This window comes from Sceloporus occidentalis, unplaced genomic scaffold (genome assembly GCF_023333645.1).
Source record: "Sceloporus occidentalis isolate IW3139 unplaced genomic scaffold, rSceOcc1.0.p SCAF_5, whole genome shotgun sequence".
Classification (NCBI taxonomy): domain Eukaryota; kingdom Metazoa; phylum Chordata; class Lepidosauria; order Squamata; family Phrynosomatidae; genus Sceloporus; species Sceloporus occidentalis.
The window spans coordinates 38,863,297-38,886,120 of record NW_028316985.1 but is presented as its reverse complement, the minus strand read 5'-3'; the positions used below and the strand labels follow the sequence as shown (position 1 = coordinate 38,886,120).

At 39.9% G+C, this 22,824-nt stretch overlaps 1 protein-coding gene across 3 annotated transcripts in view; it reads left to right on the top strand.

Moving 5' to 3' along the window:
- Window positions 1-22,824, top strand: part of LOC149312013 (intraflagellar transport protein 56-like) — a 47,286-nt gene that overhangs the window by 2,013 nt on the left and 22,449 nt on the right. For 2 of the 3 annotated variants that reach the window (XM_089523779.1, XM_089523778.1), the window contains exons 3-11: window positions 5,254-5,346; window positions 7,838-7,952; window positions 8,154-8,203; window positions 8,965-9,110; window positions 10,876-11,047; window positions 11,674-11,748; window positions 16,534-16,636; window positions 19,283-19,338; window positions 21,349-21,402. In XM_089523779.1, the coding sequence (XP_089379905.1) occupies window positions 5,254-5,346; window positions 7,838-7,952; window positions 8,154-8,203; window positions 8,965-9,110; window positions 10,876-11,047; window positions 11,674-11,748; window positions 16,534-16,636; window positions 19,283-19,338; window positions 21,349-21,402 (864 nt within the window). Of the gene's footprint in view, window positions 1-3,449; window positions 3,528-5,253; window positions 5,347-7,837; window positions 7,953-8,153; window positions 8,204-8,964; window positions 9,111-10,875; window positions 11,048-11,673; window positions 11,749-16,533; window positions 16,637-19,282; window positions 19,339-21,348; window positions 21,403-22,824 lie in introns of those variants that run through there. The other variant, XM_089523780.1, reaches the window with a different exon arrangement.

Here is a 22,824-nt window from a genome sequence, read left to right as displayed (position 1 = left end):
CCTCTTCTGTTTTCTCTCTACACACTGTCCTTAGGAAAACTCATCAGCTCTTTTGGTTTTTCCTACCATCTGTATGCCGATGACACCCAGCTGTATCTTTCCGCCCCCGACCTTTCTCCAAGGCTTGAACAGCAAGTCTCGTCTTGCCTCACAGCTGTCTTGCAGTGGATGCACCATCGGCGTTTGAAGCTCAACATGTCCAAGACGAAGCTTCTTGTCTTTCCTCCTAAGCCCACCCTTCAACACTCCTTTTCTGTCTCTGTGAACAACATTTCTATTCAACCAGTCCAGCAAGCCCACAGTCTTGGTTTTATCTTTGACTCTTCTCTGTCGTGTATCCCTCAGATCCAGACCACAGCCAAGGCTTGTAGATTCTTCTTGTACAATATTGCCAAAATCCGACCATATCTCTCCGCCTCTACTGCCAAGATCCTGGTCCATGCCCTAGTGATCTCACAACTTGATTACTGTAATGTCCTCCTGGCTGGACTTCCTCTTTCTCACCTCCGTCCTTTAATCTCTGTCCAGCATTCAGCTGCACACATTATCACATCTGCCCACCGCTGTGACCATATCTCTCCTGTGTTGGCATCCCTTCACTGGCTCCCCCTCCCTTTCTGTATTCAGTACAAGCTCCTGCTGTCGACGTTTAAAGCCCTCCATGGGCTGGCCCCTCCTTACTTATCAGGCCTTCTTTCTCCTCACCTTCCCACTAGGGCCCTCCGTTCTGGTAGTCAAGGTCTGCTGTCCCAGCCCAGGATTTCCTCTGCCCCATCCCAGATTTGCCCCTTTTCACTTGCTGCCCCTCACTCCTGGAACCTTCTTCCCCCACAAGCAAGAGCCATCACTTCTTTAACCAGCTTCAAAATGGAGTTGAAGACCATCCTGTTCAGAGTAGCCTTCTCAGGCATTGCATAATTGTCGCTTGCTATTTGGTGTTCTTTTGTTGTCTGTTTATCAAACCATTTCCTGTATTGCTATGTACTGTATATGCATTATCCTACTTGAGAGTATGTATTTTCCCTGGAAAATGATTAACCATCCATTAAGAACCCAAGCCCTTCCTCCAGTCCATCTGCCTTGGTCCAGGCCTGGAAGTAGAGAGGAACTGCTGGACCTCTTACCCTTTCCCTCCACCACTCTCTTCTCCTTCTGTGTCATGTCTTTTTAGATTGTAAGCCCGAGGGCAGGGAACCATCTAACTAAAAAGATTGTATGTACAGCGCTGTGTAAATTTACAGCGCTTCATAAATAAAGGTTAATAATAATAATAATAATAATAATACAATTAAAACTGTTAAAACAAAGCAAACGGGTAGACGGTGGGAGGCGGCTGAGTCGTTAATCTGGGAAGGCCTCTATCGTGGGGTTTTTCTTAGCAGGTTTCCTCAGAGGAGGGTTGGCCATTGGCGTCATCTGAGGCTGAGAGAGTGTGACTTGCTCGAGGTCACCCTAGTGGGTTTAACCTGGCCAAGCCAGGATTTGTACCCCGGTTTCCAGAGTCGTGCCGCATTACTGCGCTAAACCCTTACAGTGCTGCCATTCCATTTTTGCTCCTCCTGTTGCATTATGGGGTTTGTAATTCAATCAGTGAGGCCTAAGAGCTCTCTGGCTGAGAATTTTAAAGGCCCCCTCCTTAAACTGCAAGTCCCAGAATGCAACAGGAGGCAGCCAGAGGGGCTAAAGTGGAATAGCAGCACTATAAGAGTGTAGTGCGGTAATCTAGAAAGTCCAGTGCTCAAACCACTACTCCATTGGTCCCCAAACTGTGCTTTTAAAGAGAGTTTGGACTTCAGCCCCCAGAAGCCTCAGCCATGGTCGCCAATAGTATGGGATTTTGGGAGATTAAGTCCAAAATCCCTTAAAGAGCACAGTTTGGGGACCACTGCAACTACACCACTCTGGCATTGAGCCATGGCAGTTAAAGTGGTGTCAACCTGGATTATTTCTGCAGAATGGATGCAGCCTCAGTTGTTCACTGGGATGGGCATGCCTGTTTAGGATATCATGCCTTTTCAGTTCCCAAAGGCTCAGAATTTGTAAATGTCTTGAAAAAAGAGACTGACCATCCTTGCTTTTCTCCTTGGCTTTGATTCTGCTAGGCTGCATCCACACTGCAGAAATAATCCAGTTCGACACGATTTTAACTGCTATGGATCCTTGCTGTGGGATTCTGGGGATTGTAGTTTTGTGAGACATTTAGCCTTCTCTTTCAGACAGCTCTGGTGCCACAATAAACTACCATTCCCAGAAATCTAGAGCATTGAGCCATGGCAGTTAAAGTGGTGTCAAACTAGGTTATTTCTGCAGTGCTTATGCAGCCTTAGATAGAGAGTCAGAGACATTGCTGCTTTCTGATACTCGATCTATTGATACTAATAATCTATTATCTATTATCCCCTCTGTTGTAAGCTGCCCGGATTCCCAGTGATTGGGCAGCATATAAATAATAGGATTTATTATTATTATTATTATTATTATTATTATTATTAATACTCTGGATTGTGGGGTATGTTAATATGGTTTCATCCCATTTTTCAGAATTGTGTTTGGATATAGTACACTATCCAGCAACATCTAGGCAGTGATCATGAATTGTGAGTGGCTCCAGGTGTATTTAGATCTAGTACTACTCCCAAAAGATTACTTATCAACTTTAGTACTGGCTAGTATCCCAATGTAGTCATGATGGTTTGTGAGCATACATTCCTGAAGCTGGAAAGGTGTAGTAGACCTGTTGATCCAGAATAAGAAATCCATTGTTCTCTGCACAATAAACCACTTTAAGGAGATATCCAAGTTTTTCTATTTATATCAGTTTGGGACAAAGGCTGGGAATCTGTGCCCATTCACATGTTGTTGGATCCTCATCCTTCGTCTGTATTGGCTAAGCTGGCTAGGACTCTTGCAAGCTACAGGCCAGCAATATCCAGGCAATTTTCAGTAACAGTTGAGTGAGTCTGGTTTAGTTTAAAAAGAAAGTCTTCTGGCATCTTAAAGATTAACCAATTTATTTCAAGCTTTCATGGACTTTCATAGGCTCCAGCCTAAACTTTCATGGATCTGGAGAAGTAGGCTGCAATCCATTAAAATGTATAGGCTAGCCTTTAAGATACCAAAAGCTTCCTTCTTTTTAACAGTAGTTCAGTAGCATGGTGCTGTTCAATAGCATCCAAAGTTGCTTTGCCCATTGCTGGTTTAGTGTGATGTTCAAAATTATTGCCTCCTTCCTCTTGTTCTTATTTTCTGTGCTCCAGTGGTTCCGTTCCTATCTCTTGGGCAGATTCCAGATGGTGACGCTGGGAGACAGTTGCTTTTCTAAAAGAGAGTTAAAATCTGGCCTCTCCCATGCTATTTAACATTTACATGACTTGCTATAGGAACCCCACAGCCGGGGTTGGAGATCTGTCAACCAGTCCTGGATGGGGTCACGCTTCCCCTAAAGGACGTCCAGGAGCGCTTGTTATCAGCTTCAGTTGATATGCCAGCTGCAACCCTACCTGGACCAGGGGGACCTAGAAGTCGTGGTATGTGCGCCGGTAACCTCTCATCTTGTTTTCTGCAACACGCTCGACATGGGGCTACCCTTGTGTCAAGTTTGGAAACTTCAATTAGTTCAAAACATGGCAGCCAGATTGGTCGCTGGAAAATCCAGATCCATATAACACTGGTCTTAAAAAGCCTCCACTGGCTGCCAATTAGCTACCAAGTGCAGTACAAGGTGTTGGTTATCACCTTTAAAGCCCTACATGGCTTGGTTGCAGGTTACTTGTGGGAGCGCCTCTCCCTATATAGTCCACCCTGCACTCTCAGATCCTTTGGGAAGAACCTACTCCACCTGCCAAAAATCAGACTAGCTGTAACTTCCCAGAGGTCTTTCTATTATGCCACTCCAAAATTGTGGAATGACCTGCCGGAAGAGATCCATCTTATCACCACCTTAGACGCCTTTAAGAAGGCTGTCAAAATGGATCTCTTCTGTCGGGTCTTCCCAGACTGATCCCTGAAGAAGAACTTTAGCCCTGCCACCTTTAATTGGTCTTCTCCATCTTGCCCAGTTGATAAAGTCACTGATGTGATTATTTACTGATGAATTTCATTTTATGCTGGGAGGGTTAGAGATGAATGCATTTTATTGTGTTTTTATACTGTATTTTACTATGCTTTGTAATTTTATCCATGCTATAATCCCGCCTCGATCCACAGGGAGAGGCGGGAAATACAAATGAACCTTCTTCTTCTTCTTCTTCTTCTTCTTATTATTATTATTATTATTATTATTATGCCCAAATAAACTGGGATTTGAAAGACAGTTTTCAACCAGTTGTTGCTTGCTTGGACACTGTAAATGATAATCCTGGGTTTGGATGTTCCACTAAGATATGTCCCTGCTTGGTTTCTTCACCCATGTGTGCAAGAGGAGAAATGAAACTGGAGATAATAAACTGCATGCACTTAAGGGTATATTGTGATTTTGTAAGCCAGAATAGCCAGTGTGTCCACTGGGAGTCCTAGTCTAAAAATAACCTTTCCAGTCCCTGTTTACCATTGTGTGTGAATGTGCTTTATGTATGTTAATGACTGACTAAGGGCCCAAACAAACAGACCAAAATAAAGCTGCTTCGGGTCATTTTGGAGGTATGCTGTTTAAATGACACACACATTTTAAGAGGCCAGAAGCTGCACCAAAGCTGCACTCCACTCCTTAGGACTGGAGCATGGCTTTGTTGCTGTTTCCGGCCTTTTTGGATGCATGCATCATTTAAACAGCACACTTCCAAAATGGCCCAAAACAGCTTTATTTTGGTCTGTTTGTTTGGGCCCTAAGGGTATTGTATCTTTAACAGCGGCTGTATATCAAGTGTATGGCTTTTGCTATAGAGATTCTGTGATCTTAACCAATGAATTACTGCTTGTCATGTTATTTTGTAAGAACCCCTGTCAGTCAGGGAAAATAGTTGTCCCAAGTATTTTTAAGCATTCAGTCTTGTTTATTTGCATTCAACTTCTTGTGTAAATGTGTTATAAATTATATATGCAAGTGTCCTTATGCAGACTTTTCTGCATATTTTATATACATGTGACTTTTAAATAATTGGTTGAATAAAAGTCCTCCCTCACTCTAAAATTACTGAATTTGTATATTTCTACTGTATGGCTTTTGTTCGCAAAGTAGCCATTATAAAATAATTTTAGAAAAATTATGTGAATGTGCCCCACCATTTAAATCTGTGTTTTCCCTCTTACTACAAGTTTAAGCGTCATGTTGGGGAACAAGAGCAAGATGCAGACCTCTGGATTGGATATTGTTCTTTCCATCTTGGTGATTACAAAAGAGCACTTGAGGTGAGGAAATCTTGCTTCCTCTTGGAAGGAAGAAGGATACTGTCCTAAAGCTAGAACAGTAGAAGGCAAGCAAGTCTTCTTAGAGGAGACCAAAAAGAATAAGGCAGGCTATTGTGCTAGAATTCTTGTGACAGAACTGTATGTTGTCGTACTATTATGGCTAATTATTTCATCCAATTTAAAAATGGATGTCACGGGTGCTAATGGGAGTACATTGGTAATTTTCTTATACCCATGTGGGGTCCGATCAATTACGCAACAAGTTCAGCATTCTTTTCCCAGAGTGGCCAGCCAGATGCTTTCAATGATTTCAATAACCTTCTCCTGCTTGGGTTCCCTAGTAAGATATTTAGAGGCATATTTTGTTGTCATGATTTGTTTGAGTTTGTAAAAAATGACTTCTGTGAAAAATAAGTTGAAGGAGAACATAAAGAATTTGCACATGGCCTACATCGCTAGATGGCAATTTACTCTTCAAAGTTAACATCAGTAAAGAAAGTAGTTAACAAACCTTTGCTCATGTACAGAGAAATTATTCAAGTAACATATCAGTTAAAGTACTTCATGTACGTAAACCTGCATTAAATTGAAGGCTACTGTTCATATGGCATGTTTTAAGTTACTTGAATATTGAAGCGGGGACTATAGTGAATAGGAAAAAATATTAATATATATGACCTGGTTCTTCAGTATCAACTTTTTGTGCATTAATTTCTGGAACTTTTGGATGTCAAATATATTTGTTTGTGAAGTAGAATGATTGCAAATTTTAAGACTAGAAGTACTGACTGTGGGAAATATGCATGCAGTTCTGTCTGTGTTTCTTTTACCACAAGGTGGAGCTGTTGCTTTAGATTTGTCAAATTGAAACGGACAGGTGGCTTACCTGTAACAGTATTTCTTCAAGTGGTAATCTGTGAATATACACAAATGGGTTAATCTACGGCTGCGCAGTTCAGATGAACTGCGCAGGCGCAGATTAACCCATTTGTGTGATTCGCAGAGACTACAAAGAAGAAATTTTCTTTGGCATGACTTGAAATGTTTCAGCTTTTCAGCCATGTTTTAAAGATGTTCTCATCTATGTAAGACCTCACTATCCCTTAATAAACCATGAACCGACTATGAAATTGTCTGTACCCTGACCCCAGTGTTTTCCTTTCTGCATACTGTTTCTCAGTTTTACTACCATTACCTTTCATCATGGTCCACAATCTAATTGATACCATAGGACTCATAATCATAGATCTGACATTAACTGTAAACTGTATTTAATTAATTAACTATTTGGAAGTTTATGAAAACTTAAGAACGCTGTGGTTAGTTAATACTTTGTATTTTATTTTAAATCTAGTAATTTTAGTCATAAAATTATCTCATGATGTTGCATCATAGGATTCAGACTTTTTCAGCTGTTGGGGAACTGAAAAATGATTTACCATAATAGATAAATGTACTTGTCAAAATTGTACATCACCTTTTACTTAATGTAACTTTACTTACTTTACTTACTGAGAAGCTAAGAAACCCTGTTAGTGAATTGTAAAGATGTGTTTTGGGATAATGACAAAAGTGCGTGATGAGTATATACTCATGTATAAGTCTAGAAATTTAGGTCAAAAAATTGACCCCAAAAAACTGAGTCGACGTATCCGTGGGTCAATGTACCATAAATACTGTTTCTTAACTCTGATTTTAAAAAAGGAACCATCTCCTGGTGAAAAACAAGAGTATAATCTGTCCTGGATGCACCAATCCCCTCTATCCTCTCATCCATCCAGCCTTAAGATTAAGCACAAAGAGTTATGTCTGCTGGAATTTTGCAAGTTCTTTGACATTGTTTTGCTTTGCTTCATCCTTTAGATCCTTTGTTATGTGCCCCTAAGTTTTGCCCTCAACTTATCCACAGGTCATAGCAAAATCCATAATTTCAGCCCCTAAACTTGCCCTCGACTTATACATGAGGTCGACTTATAGTCGAGTATATATGGTACATGACTGATGAGCGTTGGTCCTGCTATGCATTGCTCCAGCCCCATTGCGCAACAATCACTTTGGCAGCTATGCTGTGTAGTAATGTAACAGCAGCCCTCTACTGGATACAGATGTTATGAAACTGGCCAATTCTAATTCTTATGTACGTAAATCCTCTTACAAATATGTAAGTTCCATACAGGAGTCCAGCCATAAACTATAATCAAGAAAGATTCCTGACTGAGATCAAAGCTCAGCACTGGGTAGACAGCTAGTATCACAATTCTTTAGATACTCATCTAGAATACAGGGACATTAACATAATGCCTTACAGCATTATTGTAAGGATTCCTGAAAAATTCTACATGGAAAAAGCAATGTTATCTGCACAATTTAAATGTTTTTACTGTATTCATAACAACAGTCTCAGGCAGGTTCACAACAAGAAGTAAAACAATTTTAAACTGGTGTGTAGTGACTACAGCAAAATCATATTAAAAAGCATGCTTTGTTTTAGGAATATGAGAATTTGACCAAGCGAACTGGCTGCAATCCAGATGTTTGGGTGAATCTAGCGTGCACTTACTTCTTTTTGGGAATGTATACACAAGCAGAACAAGCCGCCTTGAAAGGTGAGATGAGTAACTGAGGTGCAGTTCTATGCACACTAATTTGGGAATAAATCCAATTGAAACCAGTATTAATTACTTCTGAGTAGACATACGTGGGCTTGTACCATTAACATCATGCAACTGAACTAATTCATAAATTTGAAAAACTCTGAATTGCTCCAAGCATTGGCATAAAACTTGTTTTTTATTCTTTGATTTCAGCTTCCAAAAGTAGACTTCAGAATCGCATATTGTTCCATCTAGCACACAAGGTATGTGTGCATTTTTTTAAAAAGCCATGGTTGTAATGCACAAGTAAATGTATAGAACCATGATGACGGACCTTTGGCACATGACACCATTTCGCCCAGGACCCAGTGGGAAGGAGGAGGAACAGGCGTGCATGCTTCCTTCTCTCCCGGCCTTTTCCTACCCTTCAGCTGTTTCTCGGAGACAGCTAGAGCCCAGAAAAGGCACAGGGAGAGAAATCCCACCCCAGAAGTCCCACCCCTGGAGGGCAGAAATCCCACTTCCAGCACCAGGTAACACTCAGTGCCAGGAAAATTCTTAGTTGGGGCACGCGCCCCAAAAATATTCACCATAACTGGAATAGAATATGTCTGTGGTACTATGAAATGCAGTTCTGTCTTCACCCCACACCAGCTGACCGCCTCTCCATATTTAACTTTAAAATTTTAGTTTCTGAAAGGCTTATTTGAATAAGAAAGAACTTACTTATGTAGATACAGTGTGGGAAGTGCAAGACTGGTAGACTCTGGACAGGCATGGAAGCTAAACACCTGGAAACTGAGTGGTAAGAAGACCCATGAGGAAAAAGAAAAAAGGGAGTGGGGGCCTATAGATGAGAAGGCTGATGCAAGTGAAAAAATGGTGTGTAAAAGAAAGGTTATGTAGGGGAAACAGAGGGTGAGAAAAATATGGACAATGAATTGCTCGCTGGCATCTGCATTTAATATTTCATACATTTCAGCAGGAATATTTTATTCTAAATTACATCATATTTCTCTTTTAGTTTAGTGATGAGAAGAAACTCATGAATTTCCACCAGAATCTTCAGGACATAACAGAAGATCAGCTTAGCCTAGCATCTGTACACTATATGCGCTGTCACTACCAAGAGGCTATTGATATCTACAAGCGCATACTGCTTGATAACAGGTTGGGCCAGTTTTTTCTTCCCTAATTTATCATTCTTAATACCTGTGTAACATTTCATTAGTGACAAAATATTGTAGAAATAGTTTTTAAGTTTCAGTCATTATCTTTTTAACAGTTGTAAATTGTCCCTCAAAATATTTGGTCAGTACAGTTCATTAGGTGCTTGAAATTTAGACAACAAAGAAAAGAATGGACATTTGCAGGGCATCTTGTACATGCCTATGCGGAAGTAAGTCATGCTGAGTTCATAGGACCTTACTTTCAAGTAACTACATAGGATTGTAATCCTAAATACATTTCTTAGGATATATGTCCCACTGAGACAACTTCAAGGTAAATTTTTGTGAGATTCAGCAATAAATATATTATTTAGTGCAGCCAGTTTTCTTTTGTTTTCTTTTGTTTTTTCCTAGATTGTAGTAGACTAAGAATATTGGATACCTCCAACACAGGACTGCATATTCAGATGAGCTCCTTAAGAAAAGGTGGCTCCTTAATGTATAAAGAAATCCATAGAACTGTTGTAAATACATTTTTCTCTTAGTTTATGTGTGTGTGTTAGAGTGTTCACGTGTGTATATACATATATGTAGTCTGAAAACAGAATGGCATTCATAGGAGAAATAAACAGAAATAAAATTGAAGAAAAGATACATAGCATAAAGAAAGGCGCAGTCACTAGAAGCAGAGAAAGCAGCATAGATTCAAAGCAGTATCTTCAAGTTTTTCTCCATGAACATACTATCTATCACTTTTTTTAAAATGTAAAATTATATGCCTTAATTTAGGAATATGCCTCAGATATGCTACTTTTTTGCTGTAGTTTACAACACTCTTTTCCCATTCTTCATCACGTGCACTTTTGTTTCTAGAAAAAGACATTTATTAATACCTTGTAGTGTTTGGATATATTATTCTCCTGCTGATACTTTCTCTCTGTCTCTCATACACTCATACAGACACAGACATACCCCTCCCCAACAAACACACACTCAGAGTCATGTATCTTTATAGCTATCCTGGAAGCTAAGCTGGGTCAGCTCTGGTTAGTACTGGGATGGGAGACCACCAAGTATCAGGTGCTGTAGGCTAAATTTCAGAGGAAAGAACTTCCAAAATCATTTCTGAGTATCCCTTGCCTAAGAAAATCCTGTGGAATTAATGGGGTTACCATAAGAGCCCTGATGGCCCAGTGGTTAAATGCCTGTAGTACAGCCACTTACTCACAAACCACAAGGTTGTGAGTTCAATCCAAGCCAGGGGATCAGGGTCGACTCAGCCTTGCATCCTTCCGAGGTCGCAAAAATGAGTACCCAGCTTGATGGGGGCAATTAGCTTACAGTTGTAAACTGCTTAGAGACTGCTCAGTGCGGTATGAAGTTGTATATAAATGAAGCTGCTATAGGTAATAGATGACTTAAAGGCACATTTGTTGTTTTCTGCCTTCAAGTTGTTTCTGACTTACGGTGAGCCGAAGGGAACCTTATCATGGAGTTTTCTGGGGCTGAATGAGTGTCACTTGCCCAAGGTCACCCAGTGGATTTCAATGGCTGTGCAAGGAATCAAACTCTCATCTCCAGAGTCTTAGTCCTACACTCAAACCACTGTGCCACACTGGCTCTCTGAAGGCACATAGACACCTATATAGATTTAGTTGTGCCCTTCATTTTCATCTAGCAATCTTGATAACAGTAACAAATGCCTTTTGAAATTATTATTTAACTAACTTTATTTCTTGATGCTTTAACTAACTTTATTTCTTCAGGGACTATCTGGCCCTCAATGTGTATGTGGCTTTGTGCTACTACAAACTGGATTACTATGATGTCTCACAAGAAGTACTAGCTGTTTACCTTCAACAGGTTCCTGATAGTACAATCGCTCTTAATTTAAAGGCTTGCAATCATTTCCGACTCTACAATGGGAAAGCTGCTGAGGTATTTTGTGAGAATATCTTTCTCTTTTAATTCATTATGTCTTGGTGCAAGCTTCAGTTGACCATATCATTTTATAGTCTACTCTTCAGAAACTCAAAGTAGTGTTTCACTATGTGACAGTTCAGGTTGCCTGACTGGTTCAATTTAGTGGGTTTTAGTCAGTCTGTGTTGGCATTGCAAATGATCCATGGGGGACTGTACTGATTGATCAGTAAAGCCCTTTTCTGCTATGAGTGGATATGTGTGGAATCACATACAGAAGGACAGGGTGGAATCCTTCACTTTGTTTCCTGAAAAATGCCAGGTATCAAATATCCCATGCAATCTATATCATGAAAATACTTTCTGGTAATAAAGCCACCAGACATGGTGTTGGGGACTCTGGCATATGTGATACTGTTACCTTTTCCCACTGGGAGGCCTGGTGCTGGTAAACATACTGTGATAAATGCAGTATTTTGAGAGTGAACACAATAAATTACTAGATACAGCTGCATTTCTAATATCCTTTGATATATCAGTTTGACTTTTGTCAGCCATATCCTTATGGCTTCCTTTGATTACAGTTCTTAATGGCAGGTCTTACTGTTGCATTCACTTTCTTAATTCATTTCTTTAAAAACAAGGCAGAACTTAACAATCTGATGGAGAGTGCCTCAACACCTTTTGAGTTTGCTAAAGAACTTCTTAAGCACAATCTGGTGAGTAATATTTGTGAAGTTTGCTTGTGTATTGTGGTTTGTGGAACTCCTAATACCATAGGACAAGAGCAAAAGAATGTCTCATCAGCTGCCCAAGAGTATTTTGCTGGGGTGGGAAGCACTCTCTGAAAATCATTATTCTGACAAAGAGGGGCATACTTTGGAAACTGAATACCAAGAAGAAAAATAAAGTATTTAATTTCAAATATTTGTGGTCAGGATTAGTTATTTTTATTAATAAGGCAACGTATATGGTTATTCCCTTTCCCACTTTACTGACACAACAACTCTGAGAGTTGGGTGGCTGGGACAGATTCTGACAAGGTGTTCCTCATGGCCTTCAAATGAGTTTTGTGACTCAGTGGGGGTTTGAACCTGGAACTTCCAGGTCGCAATCCATTCAATCATCCCACAAGGTTCCGTTTTGTACCCCATGTTTTTTAACATCTACATGAAACCACTGGGAGAGGTCATCCAGCATTTTGGGGTGAGGTGTCACCAGGATGTGGATGACACCTAACTCTATCTCTCCTTTTCATCTGATTCCAAGGAAGCTGTCTCTGTACTGAACCAGTGCCTGTGATCAGTAGTGGACTGGATGAGGGCAAAAAAATTGAAACTTAATCCAAACAAGATGGAGATGCTCCTGGTCAGTTATAAGGCAGATCAGGGCGTAGGGATGTTGCCAGTGCTGGATGGGGCTACACTCCCCCTGAAATCTCAGGCTTGCAGCTTGGGTGTGCTCCTGGACTCCACTCTGAGCCTGGATGTCTAGGTTTCAGCAGTGGTCAAGAGTGCATTTGCACAGTTAAAACTTGTGCACCAGCTGCACCCATTCCTTGAGATGTCAGATCTGGCTACAGTGACACATGCCTTGATTACATCCCATTTGGAATACTGTAACACTATATGGGGCTGCCTTTGGAAACTGTTTGGAAACTTCAGCGTGCGCAGCCACATAACTCCCTTGCTGAAACAGCTTTACTGACTACCGGTTCATTTCTGGGTACAGTTCAAAGTGCTGGTTATGACTTATAAAGCCCTACACGGCTTAGGTCCAGATTATTTGAGAGACTGTATCTCCCCATACGAACCTGCTAAAGCCCTAAGATCTTCCAGGAAAAGCTTTCTCTTGGTCATGCTGCTATCACAGGGTCACCTGGTGAGGACACAAGAGAGAGCCTTCTCAGTGGGTGCTCCTGCCCTCTGGAATGCCCTACCACGAGAAGTAAGGCTGGCAAGCAAAAGTGGCTTTATTCAGGCAGGTTTTTGATGTATAATCACGGGGTGGGTTGGGTTGTTGTTATATAGGGTGGGTTTTTATGGTTTTAGTGTGGTTTTAATGTCTGTCATTTTATATTGTTTTAGATGATAATTTAATTGTTTTATTGTAATATGTTTTTAGAATTTTTATTTGTGAGTCGCCATGGGTCCTTCAGGGAGAAAGGTGGAATAGAAATCAAATAAATCAAATAAATAAATCACTCTAACTCCTACACTACACTAGATTTCAGTATGTCCTCAAATGCCCCCTTGACTTTATTTTCTCCCAAATCCTGACTGCCATCTCCCCTGCTATTATCTACACACCTCTACACCATTAATCTGTTCCTCTTTTCCAACTACTTCCCACTGTGTTGTGCTGTGCCGTAACCTTCTAAAATGCCCACTCCTTCATCTTATCATCTGTTGATGTCCTGGCTTGCTTTTCTCTCATTCACTCTCTTTCTCTCTCTTTGCCTTTGAATACATGAGGCATAGTCTGCTCCTTTTTCCTTTCTGTCTTTACTGTTAATCACCTGCAATGTGCTTGTATTTTGGCATTGTACTGAATTGCCTTTGCTAAAATCATGATCTTCTTACTGCCAAATCTGTTATTGTTGTCTTTGACCCATCTGCTTTTTTGGCTATAGCTGGCCATTCACCCCAATAGGACTTCTTCCATGTCTTAGGTTGAAGTGGATAAGCTGCAGTCCTCCAGATATTGTGGGACAGCAACTCCCATTCTCCATCAGCTTCAGCTAGAGATTGTGGGAACTGCAATCCAAAAACATCTGGGGGCACAGTTTGCCCACTCCTGGCTTTTGTCTTGGTAATTATTGGTAACTTTAGCTGCTTGTCCACCTACTTGTCATATCCGTGATAAGTACCTAAGGTGTCACTTAAAGAAATTCTTCTTCTTGAGATCCTTTGGATCCTGTTTTGGCTCCATATTGTTCTCTTTATATTTTCCCTTCATCGCACATATCACACCTCAGACAGTCATTCAGAGGGGAGATGCCATCCTTGGTCTCGGACTGCTTCGGTGACCAAGGATGGCATCTCCCCTCTGAATGACTGTCTGAGGTCAGTAATGGATTGGATGATGGAAAATAGACTTAAACTAAATCCAAATAAAACGAGGTACTCGCTATAGGCAATCCTAATCCAGGAATGGTTATAAACTCTCCAGTTCTGGACGGGGTCACACTTCCCCTAAAGGACTGTGTTCATAGCTTGGGGGTACTCCTGGACTCGTCGCTTCAGCTGTCATCTCAGGTGGATGCAACGGCCAGGAGTGCCTGTTATCAGCTTTGGTTGATACGCCAGCTATGACCCTTCCTGGAACGGGAAAACCTAGAAATGGTTGTACATTCACTGGTAACCTCTTGTCTCGATTTCTGCAATGCGCTCTCCATGGGACAACCCTCATGCCTCGTTCGGAAGCTGCAACTGGTCCAAAATATGGCAGCCAGATTGGTTACAGGGAGTTCGAAATCTGAACCTATTACACCTATCTTAAAATCCCTACACTGGCTGCCTATTAGCTTCCAGGCACAGTATAAGGTGTTGGTCATTACCTATAAAGTCCTACATGCCTTGGGTCCAGCGTACCTGAGGGAACGCCTCCTCCCATACAATCCTTCCCGCACTCTCAGGTCCTCTGAGAAGAATCTCTTGCAGTCCAAGAAAACCAGACTTGTATCGACTTCCCAGAGGACGTTTTCTGTTGCCGCTCCAAAAGCCTGGAATGACCTGCCGGAGAAGATCCGCCATATAACATCTTTGGAGGCCTTTAAAAAGGCAATAAAAATGTATCTCTTCCGGCAGGCATTCCCAAATTGACCTCCTCGGAATGTTTACTCTCCAGTTGGGAATTATTGTTTTTAATGCTATTTTAAGCTGGGAGGCAGATAGGGAATTGGATTTTACATGCTTTGCTATGTTTTTATTTGTGGTTTGTTGTTATTTTTATTTTTCTTATGTTTGTTGTTACCCGCCTTGATCCAATACAGGGCGAGGCGGGATACTTATTATTATTATTATTATTATTATCATCATTATTATCATCGTCGTCGTCATCTGTATGAGGATGACACCCATCTATATCAGATCTCTCCTCTGGCCTGCTTTTCTGATATATTCACTTGAAAGTCTTTAAAACTCACTGAATCTAGGATAAATCTATTTGTCTCTCTTAAGCCTTTCATTCCTTCACATCTGCCTTGCAAATTCTTAGATTCTCTGTCGTATTTACTCCTCTGTTGTGAAGTGTCTACCTCTGCAACACTGCAAAAATGTATACTTGCTTTCTTCTCTTTCATCCTTAGCTAAAATTTCTGACTCAGGCTCTGCTTATCTTTCACCGTAACTATTCTATTCTTGTTGTGTGCCTTCAGGTCATTTCTCACTTGCAGCAACCCTATTGTGGGGTTTTCTGGGACTGAGAGTATGTAACTCGCCCAAGGTCACTCAGTGGGTTTCCTTGGCTGAGCGAGGAATATAACCTCCAGTCATAATCTAGTGCTCAAACCACCAAACTGACTCTTCTATTATGGTCCCCTTTCTATGATTTCCCTTGTTACCCTACCATTATTTGTCCAAAGCTCTTACTGGCTCGCCATTTCCTTCCAAATCCTTTATAAACTCATTGTCTTTGCCTTTAAATTACTACATGCTTTGAATAATATAGCTTAGGCACAGCATAAAACTTACTTCCTGTCATATACAGTTGGCCCTCCGTTTTTGCAGGGGATCCGTTCCACCCCTGCCCCCTCCCACGAAAACGGAGGCTGTTCCCTGTTGCTGTTCCCTCTCAAGATAACATAACTGTCTCCCATATATGTAGCTCTTTTTGCCTCTACAACTGCAATGAATGCTCTTTGAGTATCATTATTCCCATCCCTCTTTTGAAAGGACATCCTTCCTATGGTAGCCTGTAGTACCCTTGCAAATGTTTAATGTAAACCACCTCTGAAAATGTTTTCCAAGAAAACCATATGATAGGTTCACCTTAGGGGTGTCATAAGTCAAAAGTGACTTGGTGGCATACAACAACACAACGTATGCGTGGTACCATTAATTTATTTTTCTTTTATTCTCTTGGGCAGCAAGCACTTTGTCTTTATTACTAGTTGTAATCAGTTTTAAATATGCTTAATCCCCTTCTCCACATTCAGCTTTTAATATTCCCCTTCTCTCCATCTCCCTGCTCTCTCTCTCTCTCTCTCTCTCTCTCTCTCTCTCTCTCTCTCTCTCTCATTCACACACACACACACACACACACACACACACACACACGATCAGGGTGTCTCTGGTTTCCCTTCCTGTTGTAAGTAATGACTGTTTTGTGATACTTAATTCACTGAAGTTTACTGGTGAAGTAAATGTATTATTTGTAAATATGAAAGCATCGTAAATTTGATGGCCTGACACTTCTAGCTAGATAGCTAGAAAACATATGCAGGTTTTTATTCCCCCATATGTTTGCTGTAATGCCAACACAATGAGGATTTTCCTCTGCAGGTGGTATTTCGAGGAGGGGAAGAGGCTCTCCAGGTATTTCCTCCACTGGTTGATGTCATTCCTGAGGCTAGATTGAATCTGACTATTTACCACCTCCGGCAAGGTAACCAAAACTTCCAAATTTTTATCTCCTTTTACTTTTTTTTTGTTTGTTCTTTTGGAAATATAGTGTAGGGCAGAGATTTTTTTCTTATTTTATCAGGGGTGGGTGGGTTTGCAACTTGTTATTGACTCATAGTTGAAAATTAAAACTTATTCATGATTGGGAAGAAATGCTGAAAAACTATATCTAAAGACAAAGGTTATAGGATAATGTGGTTTTAGTACTTCATTTTGACCAAGGCTCCCATGAAATAAGATAATAGAAGGACACTTGGATTTTCCATACATCCAGTGTAGAATGTGACTTTGTAAAGCTGGGCTGAGGAAAAGGTTTGTACAGAAAAATGACTAGTGATGATACTGCAACATGTTAATGGATTACCAGTGTATATATCTATAGTGGTTTGAGTGTTGGACTATGATTCTGGAGCCCAGGGTTGGATTCCCAGCACTGCCATAAAAGCAGTTACACAGCAGTTAACTTGCCTTCAGCAAGTTACACTCTCTCAGCCTCAGAGGATGGCCATAGCAAACCTTCTCTGAACAAATCTTGAAAACCCCATGATAGGTTTGCCTTAAGGTTGCTATAGGTCGGAAAGACTTAAAGGCACACACCAACAAACAATATTTAAAATATGTATTTTTTATGAAGCTGTGTTTAAACATAGATGGCATTAGGTAATTTATGTCGTTCCTGTTGATGTGCTTTTAAATGTTTTAACCAATGTGTTTTTTATGTTTAATTATAACTTAGTATTTTATTTGTATTTATTTCTGGCTTAACCACTGCTTTTTGGTGGAAAGAGAAGATGAATAAAATAAATACACAGAAGGAAAAAAGACCAGTTTTTAAAATGATTCGTGTTTAACTTTATTGTTGTTTATTTCACTATTTAAGATACATTTTCCCATGACCAGTTGATACATTTAGAAGTACTACATGTTGTACCCTTAATCTTAATTTACCTATCCATGGTTTATTTCAAAGTTGCATCATAGAAAAATTCATGCACAAGTATGCTTCTGTGCCTGTTTTAAAAAAAACCAACACCATCAAACTTTAATTGCTATACATAAAAAAACCCTACATGTCTGGAAGTAAGAGTTTGGGTATAAAATACTTTAAAAGGCTCTCCCATAGGGCTAACAGTAACTAATATTGCATCCATTGTTCCAGGTCCTGTTCTCTGTTTTCTGCTGCTCCAGAGAACAGGACCTGGGACAATGGATGCAAGTTACAGGATAAGAAATTCCACCTCAACATTAGGAGGAACTTCCTGACAGTAAGGGCTGTTTGACAGTGGAACATACTCCCTCGAAGTGTAGTGGAGTCTCCTTCCTTGGAAGTCTTTAAACAGAGGCTTGATGGCCATCTGTCAGGGATGCTTTGATTGAGATTTCCTGCATGGCAGGGGTTTGGGCTGGATGGTCCTTGTGGTCTCTTCCAACTCTACGATTCTATGGGTCTATGAAAACACCAAAATAATTAATAATAGTTATAAAGTAGGTCTTAACAGCCACTCAAAAGCTGATCAGAATTTTTTTAAAAAATAAGATCTTTAAGAAAAACAATAAATGAGGCGGGGCATACAGACCATCCTCAGAGGAAGTTCACAAAATCTGGGTGCACAGAAGAGGCCATGTACTCACTACCCTAATACCTGTTGCTGAAGGGCCTCAGAGCATGGCCTCTGAAACTGTTTGCAGGAAGCAGACTAGTTGATAATGAGTATAGGCAGTTCTTAAGTAAATTGGTCCCAAACTGGGTTTCTAAAAGAAATAATAATGTATTGAACTGAAGCTGTAATAATTAGCAGCTATGGGGTTGTTGATTCTTTACATGCTTTATAGAAATGCTTTGAAGATCTTGCAGTTTTGATTGTAGAAATCCATTACTTTGGAATTTATTTATTTGACATTTCATAATGAAGTGCCACTTAAAAATAATAATAACATGGTTTTCTTATTTGGTTCCTTACCTGAGGAAAATGAAGTTGGCTGTGCCTGGACTGTTCCCCATAGAGATTTTCTAAGATCTTAGGTCAGGGGTGGCCCTGCAGATATTGCAGAACTGTGATTGCTAGCTTTTCTTAACATTAACTATGCTGGCTTGGGCAAATGAAAATTGCATTTCCAACAATAACTGGAGGGCTACATGATTCTCACTTCTGTCTTAGGTGTATTGATAGATTCAGCACACCTAGTATGCTGCTTTGAATTTCATGCTGGGAGAAAGGCAGGATATAAATGAAACAACAAGTAGAAGAACAACAATTTAAGTTCTGCAAGCCACAGGCAGCACTGCTGCTCCTCATTGGTGTTTTCTAGCAATGTACAATGTGGAATCTCATTTTTGCAAGCATAATGTTTATCAGCTGTTATTGAATTATTCTCTTGCTCTTCTACTGTTTCGAAGGCATTTGGTGAACTATTTTGAGAAAACACTCTAGTGAGAATTTGAACTAGAAAAAAAATAGTAAAGAAACTATTGCTTACTCTTTTTCATTATAAAGCTAAAGAAAGGTTCCAGAAACAAGGCAGAGATTTACTCCATAATTCATTTTCATCCTATCTTTAAATGCTGTTGGAAGAAGGTGACTGTGGGGAGGTCATTTATTAAGTGTTATGTGTTGTAACTTTATTTCAGATGATTTTCAAGAAGCTTACAACCTGATTAAGGACCTAGAACCCTCAGAAACACAGGTAAAGGGAAGATTTGGTTATATAAACTGTGTGCTTGTATGAGAAAGGCTACCATTTGATATATAATGTATCATAGCTGCAGGACAGAACTCAAGTATAAGTTCACTTTAAGGTTTCAAGGTAGTCTCACATTGAATTTTCTTAAGCAAGACAGTGGAAAGGATCTCATAAACAAAACTACTTCAGTACAGAAATTACTGTATATACTTATGTATAAGACTGGAAATTTTAGTCAAAAAATCGACCCCAAAGACCTGAATCGACTTATCCATGGCTCAGTGTAAGTACTGTACTTCAACTCCTATCAAAAAAGAAAAAAAGAAAGAAAGAAAGAAAAGAAATTGAACCATCCCCTTCTCTGAGTAGAGTGGTAAAAGGCAAGAGCTTAGTTTATCCCAGGAGCGCCTTAAAGAAGCACCAAACTCATCTGCTTTCTTTGCTGCAATAACACTTCTGCCCTTTTTGAACACTTCTGCCCTTTTTGAACAGGAAAATGGCAGGGCTGGCAGTTCTTTAGTGCTTCTTCTCAGGAAACAAGCTTTAAAGGAAGTTGACTTATAGTCAAGTATATTTGGTGTGTCTACTCACACAAGCAAAAGCTTATCCTTTTTGGACCAAAAAGGACAAAGTTACAGAACACAGAATTCTCACTCTTCTTTTTTTTCCCCAAAAAACATTTTTTTCATCACAGTGAGGGATTTTACTTACCTGCAGTCACATTCTGTTGCAGAATCCATACATAAATACTTACCATGTAGGCATTCTACAACTCTGTCACCTTCATAGGTGTGAACAGTGTCCCTGAATGTCAACAACCTGCAAAAACAAAATTTCTATAAAAATGGCAGGGATCCAGATCTCTTGATTTTTGCTATTGAATTGCTTTTTTGTCTCAACCAGTGTAATATATTAAGATTTTTAAAAATTCCATACCAGTTCTGGAAGAGCATGATTAGTGAAACAAAAGTGACAAAATCTAGTAGTCAGCCTTCTGTATCCACCAGATTCTTTATCCACAGATTCAAGCATTCATGGCTTGAAAATATTCAAAAAATATATACATTCCAAAAAATGAACCTTGATTTTGCCATTTTATATAGGGACATCATTTTCCTGTGCCACTGTATTTAATGGAACTTGAACATCCACAGATTTTAGTATCCACAGGGTGGTCTTGGAACCAAACCCTGGCAGATACCGAGGACCCACTGTATAAAAATATCTCAACTCTGTTGTTGCAAGTAGAAGTAGCATTGTCATTAGAAGCATTACCTGGGTTCAGATCTCAGCTTTACTGCTACCCATTAGCTGGACAATCTAGAGCAGTGCTTGACAGCTGTTTACACACACATCCCACTGTGCTGCCCACTGCCACTGGCATGAGTCACTCCCTCTAAGGTAAAAAAATGCTGCTCTCAGCATCGATCACATGGCTGGGTGCCTCATTGTGACCTCAGAGGGAGTGACTTGGCACCAGGTGACACAGCAGGATGCGTATGTCGATAGCCGCCAGGCATTGCTCTGGAGCGCGACTGATTTTCTGGGAAGATCCAGAGCGGAAGGTGACTTATTTTAAACCAGTTTAAGGGAGGGTTGGCCTAAATTCAATGTGGAAAGGGCCATCCCTCATGAAAACACTCTACAGTTGAATTGAGACTTTGGCCCTGTACCATGAAGATAGGTTATGGTGAGGGAGGTGGGAAACTGGTTTTAATGGCCCATGTAGACATGCTCAAAATTGCTAGAGTCTCTTATAAATCGTGCTCATTGTCATGGCGATCTTAAAATGTGATTCTCACAACATAAAAATCACTAGGCTTATTGTGAGGCTTATTGCTGAATTGTATATTTAATATGATTAGACTGGTAGTTGAAAACCATTTCCATGCACTGTATGATACAGAAATCTGTGTATTTGAGATGCAAGTTGAATAAATGTAATTTGCCTTAAACTTCAGTAAACTGGTTGCCTCATTTTTACAGTTTGCTATGAATCCAATCATTTTTTAGGAGTACGTCCTCAAGGGTGTGGTAACTGCAGTCCTTGGGCAAGAAATGTGTTCAGTGAGTACAACAACTTTTTATAACCATATTTAAGGTGGAATAGATGAGTAGGCATTGTAGTTTGGCTGAAACATTGATTTCAGAGTGAAACTTTACCTTTTCTCTTCTCTAATTCTTTATTTTATTACATCAAACAACTATGAAATCAAATATACCAACACTAAGCTCAAGTGTTGTATTATTATGGCTGTGTTAGCCAAAATGGGATTATTGGAAATGTTGCAGAAGTAGAAAAAATCCCTAAGGATATTTTTTAAAAGAAACCAAAAGTGCAACTAGATAAAAGTCCAACTAGTTTCTGTAGGGGGACGGGGGACAATTAAAAATTGGGAGGAGAAATCGAACTGAGTATCTTCAAAAAAGACATGGCTGGTTGGAACACTGAACAGAAGAACTCCACAGTGATATTTGTAAAAGATAGTAAACTAAGCTTCTTGGTCTCATTTATGCAACATTTACTTTTAAGTTTGTAAGGACTGTCTGTGGTTCTGTAGTCCATGGTTCTCAATCTTTGGAGTTCAGCTCCCAGGAGTCCCAGCCAGTATGGACAATGGCTAGGGATTCTAATAGCTGCTGACATGCAAAACATCTAAATGTCCATAGGTTAAGAACCACTGATATGTTTAAAATGATAACATACATTTGATTCAGCTTAGGTCTAGACTATCTGAAAAAGTGTATCTCCCCATACAAGCCTGCAAAAATAATAAGATCTTCAGGAGAAGCCTTTTTCTCAGTCCCACCACCATCACAAACTCACTTCTTGCTGGCTGCTCCCACTATCTGGAACTTCCTTCCATGGGAAGATAAGCTAGCCCCCTTCCTGTTTTTCTTCTGTGGGTAGGCAAAGACATTTTTGTTAAAGCAGGCTTTTAAGCAGGAAAGGTTTTTATGTACAGTAGAGTCTCAGTTATCTAACTTTTGATCATCCGACATTCTGGATTATCCAACATCGCTGCTCAGTGATTTCTTTACATTTTCAGAGGACTGAACTGTTAATACAGTACGTACTGTACATCACAATGTTGATCAGTGATTAATTTACATTTTCAGAGGACTGTTTACACATTACAGTGTTGTTACTGTAATGTTACTGCAATGTTACTTTTACTGTTACTGCAGTAAAATTTCAATACCTTTGCAATTCATAGTGATTTTAAGGCTTTTCTTGGACCCTCCGGATTATCTGACATTTTCGGCTATCCGACTATCAGCCCCGAGACTCTGCTGTATTTGTGTGTTTTATTTGTTTTTGACTTCTGTATGTCCTTTAAATGATTTTATGGTGTATAATGTGGGTTTATAAAATTGTTTTAATTTTTTATTGTAAACATTTTTAATTTACTATTTTTTGAAGCTGCATTGGGTACCATCTTGGGAGAAAGGCGGCATATGCATGAAATAAATAAATAATTTCTTAAG